This window comes from Spermophilus citellus (genome assembly GCF_964194105.1).
Source record: "Spermophilus citellus genome assembly, chromosome: 18".
NCBI lineage: Eukaryota > Metazoa > Chordata > Mammalia > Rodentia > Sciuridae > Spermophilus > Spermophilus citellus.
Genome location: NC_138200.1, coordinates 35031720 through 35046164, shown reverse-complemented (window position 1 = coordinate 35046164; position 14445 = coordinate 35031720). Strand labels below are relative to the sequence as shown.

At 45.3% G+C, this 14445-nt stretch overlaps 1 protein-coding gene across 2 annotated transcripts in view; it reads left to right on the top strand.

The window, feature by feature from the left end:
• ABCC12 (ATP binding cassette subfamily C member 12) overlaps nt 1-14445 on the top strand; it is a gene marked incomplete at both ends in the record, with an annotated part of 59818 nt that overhangs the window by 6407 nt on the left and 38966 nt on the right. For both annotated transcript variants that reach the window (XM_081275091.1, XM_081275092.1), the window contains 6 exons: nt 215-388; nt 789-936; nt 3779-3927; nt 6398-6505; nt 8351-8629; nt 12532-12603. In XM_081275091.1, coding sequence (XP_081131217.1) covers nt 215-388; nt 789-936; nt 3779-3927; nt 6398-6505; nt 8351-8629; nt 12532-12603 — 930 coding nt within the window. The remainder of the gene's footprint in view (nt 1-214; nt 389-788; nt 937-3778; nt 3928-6397; nt 6506-8350; nt 8630-12531; nt 12604-14445) is intronic.

Genomic DNA, 14445 nt, shown 5'->3' with positions numbered 1-14445 from the left:
CGTGCACCACTGCACCCGGCAGTTTCTATTACTCTTTAAGTCATTCCTCTTTGGGATTCTCAGTCCTAAAAGACTGGCTTCTCCAAAGTCATACCGGAATGAGACCCCAAAACTCATCAGGTGCCCTGCCCTATTAGCCTTTCAGAAAACCCTCAGTTGAGGAGATGTTTGAGTTACCCTTCCCCAAGCCTGAACCCATGTGCTTTCTTTCCAGGTTCTCAATATACTATCAAGTGATAGCTATTCTTTGTTTGAAGCTGCCTTGTTTTGTCCCCTGCCAGCCACCATCCCTATCCTAATGGCCGTTTGTGCGGTGTATGCCTATTTCATTCTGGGACCCACAGCTCTCATCGGGATATTCGTGTATATCATATTCATCCCTATCCAGGTAATGGCAGACCTCTGCGATCGGAACCGCTCGCTGTACATTTGCATTTGCGCTCATGGAATTGGATAGAAGGCTTCATTTCTTTTGCTGGCACAGTGTAGTTTTTGAAGAACCTGAATTTGAATACTTTGGGGGAAAAGGAGCATGCTCCTTCAGTTTGCCAAAGTCCCCAGCACACTCCCCCTTGCATCCTGGCAATTCATTGTGTATCACCTGCCTGATCCCCAGCGGTTTCCCCCCAGGCCAGGTCATCTGCCAAATCTCAAGGGAAGGACTCGGCTGAGAAGCTCAGCCAACTTCTCAGAACTTTTCCTGGCACTTGTGCTCCGGTCCCTAAATGTTTAGGCCAACTGCAACTCAGCAATTCTTCCCGAACACAGTGTTTATACCTTGCTTTCAGATGTTTATGGCTAGGCTCAATTCAGCTTTCCGAAGATCAGCAATTTCGGTGACAGACAAGCGCGTTCAGACAATGAATGAGTTTCTGACCTGCATCAAGCTGATTAAAATGTACGCCTGGGAGAGATCTTTTACGAACACCATTCGAGGTAGGGCGAGAAACTGCTGAGAGAACCACTTACCCTGTAGAATGTGTTCTTCTAGGGAGTTCTTAAGGTTCACAGGGCCAGGCCTTGCAGAAGTGAGTTGAGGGAACCCCCTGAGATGCTCTGCAGGTTCAAGGATTTTTCCCAAGGATTATGGAGGTTTTATAATCTTTATAAGAGAGCCAGGCATCTGTTGTGATGAATCCAAGGGTGAGCAACATATGGTTGTGATTTTACTGGGGCACGGGATCCTGGCATGACCAGTACCTTTGACAAAAATAATCCACTAACATTGTAAGCAATCGAGGAGCTGCCTCAAGCTATTTCTTTGATTTATAAGAAATCTACAAACACACACACACACACACACACACACACACTCACACACTCACACTCACACACCCACAAATCTCACCTGCATCGGCTTTGTGTTTGAATGGCCCACTGACTCAACATTTCTTGGGCAGATATGAGGATGCATTTTTAGTTTTTTTTTTAAAGATGATATTAAAAACTATTTCAATCAAATATAAATGCAAATCTTAATTGCAGGGACATTTCCATAACTGCTGGCATGGACTCAGGTGGTCGGCCAATTAATGGTCTGAATCACTGTTACAATCGACTCTCTGGATCTACGATGACACTTTTGCATCAGCGTGTAATTGGGGCTGAAGCTGTGGGTCTGCACATCAGGGAAGGGCTTTAGAAAAACCTGCTTCTGAGCTTGCTGAAGAAAGTGCCACTGACAGGGACATCAGCCATCCTACGGGACTCTCTTTGAGGCCTCAGACACACTTCCTCACATTCTGAACTCACCTCAACACAATCTAACTTGGTTTCATTAAGTTTCGTTCCATTTTCAGCTCAACTCAAATTCCTACTATGTGTAAGACCATGGGAGTAAACACAAGTGATCAGGCAAAGGGTTTCGGATTCTGAGATTAAAGGAGGTTGAGATGACTCAGCTCAAAAACAGTCCCAAATTTGTTGGCTCGATCTCTAGAATATACCCAGAATCCATCTGCTTCTCTCCACCCCACTGCCACTCCCGTTCAAGCCAGTCTCCTCTCCTGGGCTGTGGTGGGGAGGTTTAGTTGTGCCCCCCTCCTGATTTTCACCTTCCCCCTCAAAACATTATGCACCAGTGTGACCTTTCAAAAATGCCAATTAGGTCCTGCAGGAAACTCTTTAGTGGTTTCTTAACACACTTTGATTTTTTCAAATTTAGATGTTTTGAATAAAGTCCAAATTCCTTATAGGTTATTGGGTCCTACTTGATCTGTCCCTGGTGAACACTCTGACCTCACCACATTTTAGTGCAGATTTTGAACCTTCTGTTTCTAAAGCAAAGTATCTCACATCCCTCATACCTCAGGATCTTTGCACGTACTATTTTTTCCTGCCTAGAACCCTTCTTTTATATGTTCACAGTGACTCTGATTAGATTTTAGGTCTCTTCTCATGTGACTGACTCAAAGAGGCCTTCTGGACTGGAGCCCTAAACATGTCTGTGCTCTACCAATGCCTCTTCATCACTCTACCTTGGTCATTTCTTTGAGATCATTCAACACAATTTATAATTATCTTATTCAATTGTTTCTTTCTTTATTGTTGATATTCCCCTACCGGAAGAGGGCCAAGATCTCTATTCCCTAGCACCAAATGCAACGCCTGTCATATAGTAAGCATTGAATTAAAGTTTGTTTGATGAGTGAGCGCCTGAATTGATTATTCTATAAGATAAAAAGGGGACGTGCTCCAGGGAGATCTGAGAGAAGCTGCAGGGAGCTCCTGGGGGGAAGCACACCAGGTGGGGAGCTCAGGAAAGGCTTCCCGGCAGAGGACAGGAAGGATGTGGACACACAGAGATCTGGGGCTTCCCCAGATGGGAGCCACATCCTGGGGGTGGAGATGCAGGTGCATGCTTGGGGAAAGTGGATGTTCTGGGGTGGAAGGGCACATGGGTAGCAAAGCTCTGGATCCCAGTAGAAGTGGGTTCCGATTCTTCCTCGATCTCTTAAAAGGCAAACTGGTTAGCTTGTTAAGAGAGTGTCCTCTCCTGTCAAAAGGGCCTCATAATAGCCTCTCGTCACGGTGGTGAGAAGAACCTAAAGAGATGGGGCTGTGAAGCATTGAGTGGCGCACCTGGCTCGCGGAGAGCACTCAGTAAGAACAGCCTCAGCCGTGGCACAATCGATGTGAAAGGGCTTTTGCAGATGAGGCTGAAATTGGAGCTGAGAACTCTAGACACCAGGGGAAGATGGTTTGGATTTAATTTGTGAGCAGTGCAGAGTTCTGGGTACCTTGCAGACTTATGAAAGGGAAAAATACTCTTTTGAGTGTTGGTGGCAGGTAGGGGACATCAGGGTCTGGTAGTCTCTGGGCCAGCAATATTTATAAACTTTTTTTTTTCAATGAGTTCCCAACATATAAAAGTAGGAAAATAGCTCATAAAGGTCCATACCTCAAACTTCAGAAGAGCTGAAGGAAACACTGGGCTCCCAGGCGCTCACTGTGGTCTGGGCTCTTCATTCAGTCACATTCACTCTGGGCTCACCCCCTCCTCACTCCTGTCACTTACAGCCCTTGCCTTGGCCCCGTAGGCATCTGAGCCTGTGACTCTTGACACATAGAGTAACAGGACAGGAAGGGACCTTGGAAACCATCCAGTTATGGCAACCGACTCTGGCTTCACATCCCTGCCGGGTTTGGTCCGGGGCTTCTGTACCACTGGAATCACTGACCCTCATTTGGCGGAGGACCAGGCGGCACGGAGACGTGTCTTCTTCTTGGTGCTTGGCGTGCAAAACAAGGCTACCTCAGACTGCTCTCTGTTTCACAGATATCAGAAAGAGGGAAAGAAAATTGCTAGAAAAAGCTGGATATGTCCAGAGTGGAAACTCAGCCCTGGCCCCCATTGTGTCCACCATAGCCATCGTATTGACCTTCTCATGCCACATCCTCCTGAGGCGCAACCTCACCGCCCCTGTGGTAAGAACATCTCTAGACCTGGCCTCTTCTGTACCCTGCCCCTGGCAAGCCCCTTCCCACCTTTGTTGGACCCTGGCATCAGAGCCCCCAGTCACAATAGGCTACTAGGCCCGAATCCAGTCCAAAGTGACCAGGATTCCAGGAGATCCTAACCATGATCCTTACCCTCTGTTCATGGCAGGGCAGGGGAACTAGTTAACAGTGGGATATAATTTTACGTTTGGAGAAAAGATAGAAACCAAAATAGCACCTGGATGTTTTATTCCTATACTGTATACTACAAGAGGGAGAATTTGAGAACAGTCTCTGGGTCAAAGGACTTGGAGGTCTTGGGAAAGGCAGTGTTGGGTTCTGAGCCCATCCCACTTAGGAGCCGGGTCTGCCCACTACTTCCTAGCTATGAGTTAGGGCAAATCTATGAACTTATCTTTAACTTATCTTGCCTTGGTTTTTATTATCTTTTAAGAGGAGGATAATCGGCCCTATCAGTGCAGTTGTGAGGACTGAAAGAGTCATTTTATACAAAGCACGCAGAATCACCCCTGGCCCTTAAGTGCTGTAGCAGTGTTTGCTGTTCTTATTAGCCTGATTCTCACCGGGGGCCAGGCAAAAGTGGGTTGCAAGCCTCAGGGGGGAGCCAGGATGAATGTGAGATGAGCTTGCTTTTTACAATGGACCTGAGCCTTCAAAGGTAAAGAAACATGGAGCCAGAGAGAAAATAGCCCTTGCCTTAAATAAAGAAAAAAAGCAACAAAGATATTAAAGGAAATGTCTTCAAGACAAGTAGTTGGAGGAAAGTAAACAAGGGTTAGGGAGAGAGACAGAGAGAGGGAGAGAGGCAGAGAAAGAGAGAGAGAGAGAGAGAGAGGGAGAGATGCTTTTATTTTCTCAAGTTCTTCGGCAGGTAATAGCTCATACCCAGTTTCCTTTCTGAACCCAAAGGGATTTGAACCCAAAGCTGAAATCAATGGCAGTGATGTACTGATGGCTGATGAGAACACTGCCCAATTATTGTACCTGCTTTCTATGATCTCAACTTGTTTTTCCTCCAGCAATAGCACATCAAGAAAGTCAATTTGAAACCAAATTAAGTGCATATAGTTAATATTTTCTACTGTGATGGTTTTAAAAAAAATTTAGACCCAAACCAAATTCTCTGAATGCAAAAGTCTTATTTCTTTTTTTAAAAAAACAATATTTTTTTAAGAGAGAGTGAGAGAGGAGAGAGAGAGAGAGAGAGAGAATTTTTAATATTTATTTTTTAGTTCTTGGCGGACACAACATCTTTGTTGGTATGTGGTGCTGAGGATCGAACCCGGGCCGCACGCATGCCAGGCGAGCGCGCCACCGCTTGAGCCACATCCCCAGCCCGCAAAACTCTTATTTCTTTGGATTCAGAGTCGCTTGCAGTTGCTTCTTTTGCTAGGACCATGTCAGTAGGAGGTCAGCTCAGACGTTTTTGGTCATGTCAGACAGCCCAGGTGCTCTGTCAACAAAGGCCTGGGATTCCAGAGCCAAGGTGGTGTTTTGGGACCTGAGAGAATTGCTTTGTGGGTGTATTTTGGATGAGATGTGCTAGGAGCATCCTTCATCATCCTCTTAACAAAGTAAGTAGAATTAGTTGAAGCCCGGGGCCCGGTCCATGGGGCCCATTCAAAAAGCAGGCAGCATCACTTCGGATTTGGTGAAGGAAGTTGTGTTATTAATTTTTAAAATGGGTGGCTGGAGAGAGGCTGCTAATTAGAAGTCAGATGAGAAGATGAAGTCTCAGAGATGAGATCATGCACCCCTGGGGTACCCAGAGAAGGGAGGTAACTTGTTTTCATTCACCCATATTAATTACCTACTAGGTAAGATTCAGAGAGCAAGAACCCAAGGAAGACAGGAGGTGACTTTTGGGGGGAAGTGCAGTAGAACAAAAGCTCTCAAATCTGGCATTGGTGTGTGTGTGTGGGGGGGGAGGGCACAGAGGCCAGGCCCTGGGAGCAGGAGAGCAAAGGTCAAGTCAGCAGGTCCTTCCATCCCTGGGGTTGTGTGTGGTGTGGAGAAGGGAACCTTTAGTCCCAAAGGATCAGATGCCCCTGAAGAATAAAAAGCAGAGAATGATTTAGGAAAATCTGCACAGGATTTGATGGAATGGTCTAGACTTAAATAAGAATGTGGTGTGGATGGAGATTTCCAGAAGTATTCAGTTAAAAGGCCTCCCTTCTGGTTCAACAGAGTCAAGGGGGTACACTTCCTACCATTATGGTGAAAATTCAGAAGCAACATAGATGAGGATTCCACCGTCCCTAATTTCCTAAACCCATGGTTTCTGAGCCATGAAATGAAGAAACCAAAATGTTCCCCTGTGAATCCCAACTGTGCTACCATTTTTTTATCTCAGTAAGTTTAACCCCCATGGATAGAATAGTTTAGAGTCAACACAGCTTCCCCTCCTAAACCCTTGTGTCTCTCTTTTGTTCTTCAGGCATTTAGCGTGATTGCCATGTTTAATGTAATGAAGTTTTCAATTGCAATCTTGCCTTTCTCGGTCAAAGCAATGGCCGAAGCCAATGTCTCTCTAAGGAGAATGAAGGTATAACTAACACTGGGTGAGTAGGGAAAGAGAGATCTCATTTCTGGGTGGGAAAATTCTCAGATATGGGGATGTTGCACCAATCCACGGGAGAGCTGGGTCCCCTGTTGGGTTGACATTGAGAGAAGGATATCCATTTAGAGTTAGAGCCATAAATAAGCATGGAGGAGGGATCCGTGTGAGTTTTATAGGTGTTCTGCCCTTGTGGGAAAAATAAAATAGAATCTCTGTCCATGGAGATGATGTTCCTGACCTTTACTCTTGATCCAAACAATAAATTTAAAATTGTTCTAGCAGTGGGTATGGGTTTGCTCTGTTGCTTTGAATCTTCCCCCTGTTTACCTAGTTTGAGCTGTGATGGGTGTGATGATAGAAGTGATAAAAAATAAAGTGACCTCCATTTAGTCACATTTTATTCACTCATCAAAGATTCACTATGTGTCTTCTATATACAAAGCATGTGGGAAATTCAAATATAAGAGAATCTTTACCTCAAGCGCCCCCATTCTGGTCTAGGACCGGGTACACTAGTTTTTATGTTCATGGGAAGGATATTAAGTGACATGCAAAAAGTATAGACAAAAGTGGTTTTGAAGTCCAGATGAAGAATGGAGAAAAAGGGCATGCTAGTCAAGAAAATAGCACTTCGGATATTTAGGAATTAATCATATGGTCCTACTCACCCAAACCAGACATCTGGAAATCATCATAAGCATCTTGGGTTCCCATACCTCTCTTCTCACTTACTCCCCACATTCAAGAATTTAGAGCCCTGTTGAGTCACCTCCTGATCACTATATGCCCCACATTTTGAGAGGCGCCATGGTAAGATTAGATTGAAAGGTTCACTGATATCGCTTTCTGAAGGCAACACGAGAATCACCACCACCATGTGTATATTATCACAGCTCTCAGAGAGCTGTTAAAATATTGGTTCCATAATGGATTCTTACATGCTTGAAATTCTAGAACATTTGTCCCCTCCAGGACTGACCTCAAGCCGTCCATCAATGGCTCCTTGGTTTTGTCTCTGTTGTTTCCCATCCCCTTCCTACTTTGAGCCCTGTGACTCAAGTACTCCTGAACTTCTTGTTGACGCCTTCCCCCCACCCTAACAACAAACCGTGTTCTGCAGGCATCCTTATCTTTCCCATGTTGGGTCCTCCACGCACAAGTTCTCACCCTCCCTCCTGTTCCTCATCTCTGCCTGTGTAGCACCTGTACGGACTCAGGTTGGTCGTCAACTACGTGGACCTCCAGATGGGGAGTCAAGTGTCCCTTCTCTGGAAATTACAGTGCTTTGTCCTTGTCACATTTCACTGAAATGATCTATGCATGTTCCCATCTCCTCCCAGTCAAGGACAAGAACCGGCCTCATTTTACATTTGCATTTCTGCTGTTTATCCCCTAGCCAGGCACATAGTAGGCACGTGGCAAACACTTTGTTGAGCTAGGCAGAGTGGGGACGTAAAAAGAGGACGCAATAGAGACTTAAGCACATGACCTTGGTTTTACATACATTAGTGTCAAACAGAGAAGTTCCACAACCAAAGATAGGCAAAGGCGGATTACCTAACACATGAGTGTAAAATGTAGCTGGAATCAGCATTCTCCAGTGTAGGTGACCCACATGGGCCTCATGGGTAAAGAGGCATCTGTCCCAGAGAGTATGTAATAGTGGACTATTCTACTGTTTCTCCCAGGGAAATAACTTTAGAATATCTTTCCTGGATTTCCTGGGTAGAATCACCAAGATTGTGATTTGGGGGTCATTAGAAGAAATATTGGGGAGATTCTTGCAAATGGATGACATCTGCCCATCTAATTTTGTCTCTTTACTCTTAGAAAATTCTCATAGATAAAAGCCCCCCATCTTACATCACCCAACCGGAAGACCCAGATATTGTCTTGCTTTTAGCAAATGCCACCTTGACATGGGAGCAAGAAACCAGCAAGAAGAATAACTCAAAGAAAGCGCAGGACCAGAAAAGGCACTTTGTCAAGAAACAGAGGCAGGAGGTATACGCTGAGCACAGTCCATCAGCCCAGGGAGTTGCTGGCTCAGAGGAACAAAGCGATGGTCCCAAATCAATTCTGCATAACATAAGCTTTGTGGTGAGAAAGGTGGGTGTGTTAGCTTTGCATTTTATAATGAAACACCTGTGACAATTGACTTCTAAGTTGCTTTAGGCTCATAGTTCTGGAGGTTTCCATCCAAGATTGGCAGCCCCTTGGCTTTGGGCCTTTGGTGAGGGAAGCTCATCCCTGAGGGAAGAGCATGGAAGAGCAAATCACTTGCATCATGAGTAAGGGGACAAGAGAAAGAGAGATCAGGTCCCACATCCCCTTTGAGGGCATGCCTCTAATGACCTAAGACCCCTCCATATGACCTCTGCTCCTAAAAGTCAACACCACCTCCCAATAACATCACCACGCCTTTAACACATGGACCTTTGGGGCACTTTTGAAATCCAAACTGTAGTGAGTCTAAAAGTATGGCCTCCTTCCTCTTGTATGGCATAGCTATGGTCTTCTTAGCCTCCTAAAATTCAGATTGAGCTGGAGGCAGTTGTAGGATGTCTCTCACCAGGTTCTTCGTTGCCTCCCCCACCCCCACCCCCAATTTAAAAACTAGGTGGGTAAACATGGAGACATTCTCCTCAAACTTAACTTCTGGAAGATGACTTCATATTAGTACTAGTTTTCAATGCCTCCTTTGGAGCCAGATGCAATTTTGAATGGACAATCCATTTCAGGTAGTTAGCCTCAAACTGACTAGCTTTTTTATTAGATTTTTTTCCTTAACATTGGAGTATTAAGATAAATCATAATAACGGACAGGAGCACTTACTACTTACCAGGTACATAATTAACTCATTTAGCCACTCCAATAGCCCTACGAGGTAGGCACTATAATACCCCAACTTTATCATTGAAGGAACTCAGGGGTCTAGGATGTTAAACAACTTGCCCAAGGTCAAATGGCAGAGGAGGGCTTGACACACAGAGTGCCAAACTCCAGAGTTTGTACTCTGAACCACCATGAAATATTGCTCTTGTAAAAAGTAAAATGAGATCCACAAGCAACCCAGAACAAAGCCAGCGAAGTCAGTCAGACACTGTGGGTCCTCCCTTTCCTCAGGACCGAGATCAGGGTTTTTAGATGAAGCTATGAATTTAGGCGATTCTTGGCTTGCTCTTGCATCTCCTGCATGTTATTTTCTTGCGCTGGGAACCTGGCACTAGCGCTCCCAAGGTGGAGGTGTTGATTTTGCTACAGAGGGCTCAGCATTAATCTTTTGCCTAGTATTTTAATCTCCCATCTTGTTGACTCTCTCTCTCTCTTTCACTATGCAAATACCATCGAAGGAGAGGTTCTTATTTATTATGCAATGTTAAGCTTAATAGCAGCGTGAAAATAGTACCTCTTGAGGCTGACAAGACTGTCTGCCACATATTTATTGAAAATGATATCTGATATTTGTGGACTGAGTGCAGTTGAGTGCTGTTGAATGCAGCCACTCTGCCTTTTCCTCACTCTCTCATGGCCTCTCTCGCGCCTGACTGCTCCAACCCTGACTGCTCTCTCACCCCTGACTGCTCCAACCCTGCTTTCCCAGTTGCTTCAGAAAGGCCCTAGCAAACTGCCCCCATATAAAGAAACTGCCATTTAACTCTATCATTGCTTTACTCCAAATGCTCTTTCAGTATGTTGGTAATGTCTGGATCTGTACATCAAGAGCATGGCCAATATTTTGTAAAACAAGCCGAAGCTATAGTTGGGGGCCATACAGTGAACATGTGGGTTCAGAATATGCTTCTGGAGACTTATGGACCTTGGTTCCAGTACCAACCACTTGACTTTGAGTATATTGCCTAAGCTCCTGAAATCTCAAGTCTTTTTATCTGATCCATGGATTTTATCATAGTAGCTATTTCACAAGGTGGTTGTAAGAATGGACAGACTCATAAAAAAAAAATACTAAGCCCAAATTGTCAGCTCATGTCAGCACCTGCTGTTGCCTTATTTCCTTTAACAACAATCATGTCCAGCTGAAGTGCTGCTCTTAAATGTCCTAAATTTAGGCCATCTGTGCTTTCCCAATTCCATTAGAGTCTATCCTCCAGGATGACGTCAGGGTGTGTTGTTCAGAATTATATCCTTACCCCTGAGCCCAGGGCCTGGCTCAGATGTTCCCAATAATGTTTGCTAAGTGAACACATAAAATAATCAGAAGCCTGGAGGATGCAGGCCTCATGGATTTTCTGCTGAATATAAGGATAGCTCTAGAGGGCTCTTATCTGGCCCTCCAAAATGGACAGGACTGAGGGAGAGCCAAGTACCCAGTGAGGCTGGATCCATACCTGTGATCTCTTTGTCCCAGAGTTTCCATGATATCAAGTTCCTTGAAGTCCTTTTAGTGGAATTAAAAAGGAGAGCCTTCCTATACCTGCAGCTTTAATGAAACTGTGAGCTCTCCAAGGGCGGGGACCACATCTGTCCTGATCACTGTCTTTATCTCCAACTCCTTGTATGGTGTCTGGAATTCAATAAAGAGTTGTCAAAGGAATTATGATGACAGGTGGCAACCCTCAGGTGTTGAGTATGTCAGGCAGGTGATGGGCCTTCTGGTCTAGCACGAGGTGGGAAAGCAGCCATATCTGGCCCCATGTTAGGCATCTTTGCTCTAGGGATTGCAGGGAACAGGGCTAAATGCAAATGTTCTAGAATGTTCCATGGGAAATATTACAGTCTCTGCTTGAATGCACCAACAGGCATGTTCCTACCTCAGAGTCACTATCTGAAGACTCTGCCTATAGTAAGTAGTTCCCTGCAGAGGTCTGTGTGGCCTCCTCCCTTACTTCCTTTAGGTCTTATTCAAACATCAATGTACCAGATGCTATCCATGGTCCATATGTCTTAGTTGTGTTCTGGCCAGATCTACAGCTGTAGCTCTCCACTCTACCCACTGAGCTCTAAGACCTTAACAGCCCAGGGAGCAGCCCACAGACAATGACTGTTGGGGTGTTCATATAAAACCATACTCAGTTTCCAGGAGTTTCCCTGCAGCATGGCGCTTCATTGGCTTCCTGTGAGAGCTGACTTAATATACCTTTTGGGGCCACCTTCCCTTTTCTATATCACTTCCCCTCTTCTCTTCTATTGATTTCCTGTACCTCCCAAATTCGTTGCTTTCACTCAAATCCTCGATTAAGTGGCTGATTCTGGGAGAACTCAAAGACCATCCTCCTTTCCAGGAAGGCTTTCCCGGCACACCTACGCCCAACACATGCCCTGTCTCTTCCCCGCTTTACACTTTTCCTTTCTATGGCTTCCTGTCCATCTTCTCCAACTAAAACAAACTCTGTGGGGAGAGACACAGAACCGATCTGTTGAGCTCCTTGTTGTGTGTGTTGCTGCTGGTGCTCAGAACAACGCCCGGCACATAACGAGTGCTAAATAACAATTTGATGGTTGAATTCATAAATCTGCCACTGTAGAGTCATCCATGAGTCCAACATGTTGAAATAGGACAACTGTTCAGTATTTTAAAATTGAGTTGTTATGATGGAGGAATTCATTTAAAAATGACTTGAAAAGCACCCAGCTCGCCATACTTCAAAGGCTACTCCCGAACCCCTGGGCTGTATAGACATTTAGCTTACATTAGATTTGCGTTCCTGGAACCTGGGCACAGGACAGTGCTCACGTCCAGGGCCTGTGTCTCTCAGACCCGCACAAGGCTGTTTTACATCAGTGCCCGTACATGACTTCTAGACGCCCTGTGGGTGCTCTGCTATGCGGCACAAGGGAGAACACTTAATTAAGACTTACATTTCTGCATCTTCCCAGGCTGTGTGTACTGAGTTTCTGATGAGAGTCTGCAGCAGTCACCTCAGAGAGCCAGTTGTGACCCCTTGCCCTGCCAGAGCCTAGCCAGCATAGACTGGGAGGGATGGCTTTGGCTCAAGACCCTCTGAGGACTTAGGAGAGTGACTGTGGCTTATCTCTATTTCTCTGGCAGGGGAAGGTCCTAGGGATATGCGGGAATGTTGGAAGTGGAAAGAGCTCCCTCATTGCAGCCCTCCTAGGACAGGTAAGCCGAGTGGTAGGTGCTGTGAAGACAGGGCATCAGAATGACAGTGAAATGCTTCTCCTCCTGCGGAGTTTGGGGGCTTTCAGGTGGTGGAATCGTGGACTCAGCGCATGGGATTGGCTGCACTGGGCACTGTGCACATAGTTAATGATGCTTTCTGGGAGGTTGATGTACTTAGTAGCTCTGTGCCCCTCAGCTAAACAAGGGCTAAGCTTTGCATGCACTCTTGAGTTTGCTCCCTGAGGATGTGTGTTAAATGGTGACTGCTTCCTTACCTAAAGCCCCGTCTTGGTCAAAGGAAGCGATGGATCATTAAGCTCATGGTTTTCCCCAGGACCTGAGCTGCTCTGATTTAGAAAATCCATCAAGGCAGCTTCATGGAAAACAAAGGAGTCTGGCATTCACGGTGACTGCAGATGTCCTTTTCTCTCGTTCATCTCCATATTCCCCAGCACCTGCCCCAGTGTCTGCCAAGAGCAGATGCTCAACCAGGCCTGCCTCCAGGAAGGAGAGGTTGAATGGAGGCTGACACTAAATCAGCAACGTGCCTCCAACTTCTTTACAAGTCTTGTGCAGGAAGAGGGAAGAAGCTGGGTCCTGTTCCTTCTCTCCTACCTCTAGCTGTGTGACTCCAGGGGAAAGGGTGAAGTCCTTTACTGCATTTGCAGGCCTCCGTGTTGTCATGGTTCCTAAGTTGCATCCTAAATAAATGAGACATTTTCTGGGGTAAAATATTAAGTTCCTTCTTCTCTTCACTCCACTGTCCCTAAAGATAAGTTTGAGAGAAGTTTGTTTGTTTGTTTTCCAGCTGGGATTGTGTGCAACAGGAAGAGGTTGGGGTGTCTCTGAGGAAACAAAGATACCTGGCTCAGTGGAGCAGAATGGGGAGGGTCGTGTGTGTATCATAAGCTCCAACATAAGGAACTTCTTTCAGTCTCTGTTGACTACTCTATAGAAAGAGTGAGGTCCCCTTTTCTGCCTGGAGGTGGAGGCCAGGGCTGAATTGGGTGAGCCCCTGAGGTCACCTGTGCTCTGGGATTCAGAATGTTTGCCTAGTGATGACCCTGGAGTTGGCTGGGATGTTGGAGGTGATCCAGCCCAATTCTCCCCATAAGAGTATGGAGCCTCTTGACAGTGTTAAGAGATGATCCAACCTGTGCTCAGATGTCACCAGGGATGGAGAAACAATAACTTCATATAAAGTTCCCTCTTTGGAGTGGTTTGATATATACTGAAATGAAACTTGCTTTCTTTTAACTTCTGTCCTTTGGTCTGCTCCATTGGAACTTCTCAGAGAAAATAGAATCTATCTCCCATGATACAGTGGTGAGATCAGGCCCCTCACCATGGGCACAGGGGAGGCAGGAAGCCCATGGGTTCCAGTCTGCTCACTGTTTAGCCTTGTTTAGGTGAATTAACCTTTCTGAGTCTTGTTTTTTCATCTATAAAATGGAGCTTAGTGAGGATGAAATGAGAAAATTTATGTAATAGTTGTAGGATAATTCCCAAAGCCAGTCATGGCGATAAAAATCTTTATATATACTTCACAAGTGCCTGAAATATACCTACACATTTTTCCATACTTTTTATTGGTACATTATAGCTGTATATAATGGTGGGCTTCATTGTTACATATTCGTACATGCACACAATGCAACAATATAATTTGGCCAACATTACTCTACTCAGGTCTCTTTGATTTTCATGAGATTCCCCTGCCCTTAACTTTTCCTTTTTCCTCTGTAGTTTCCACATATGAGAAAAAACATAACCACCCTTAACGTTCTGAAGTTGGCTTATTTTGCTTAACACCATGTTCTCAAGTTCCATCCATTTTCCTGA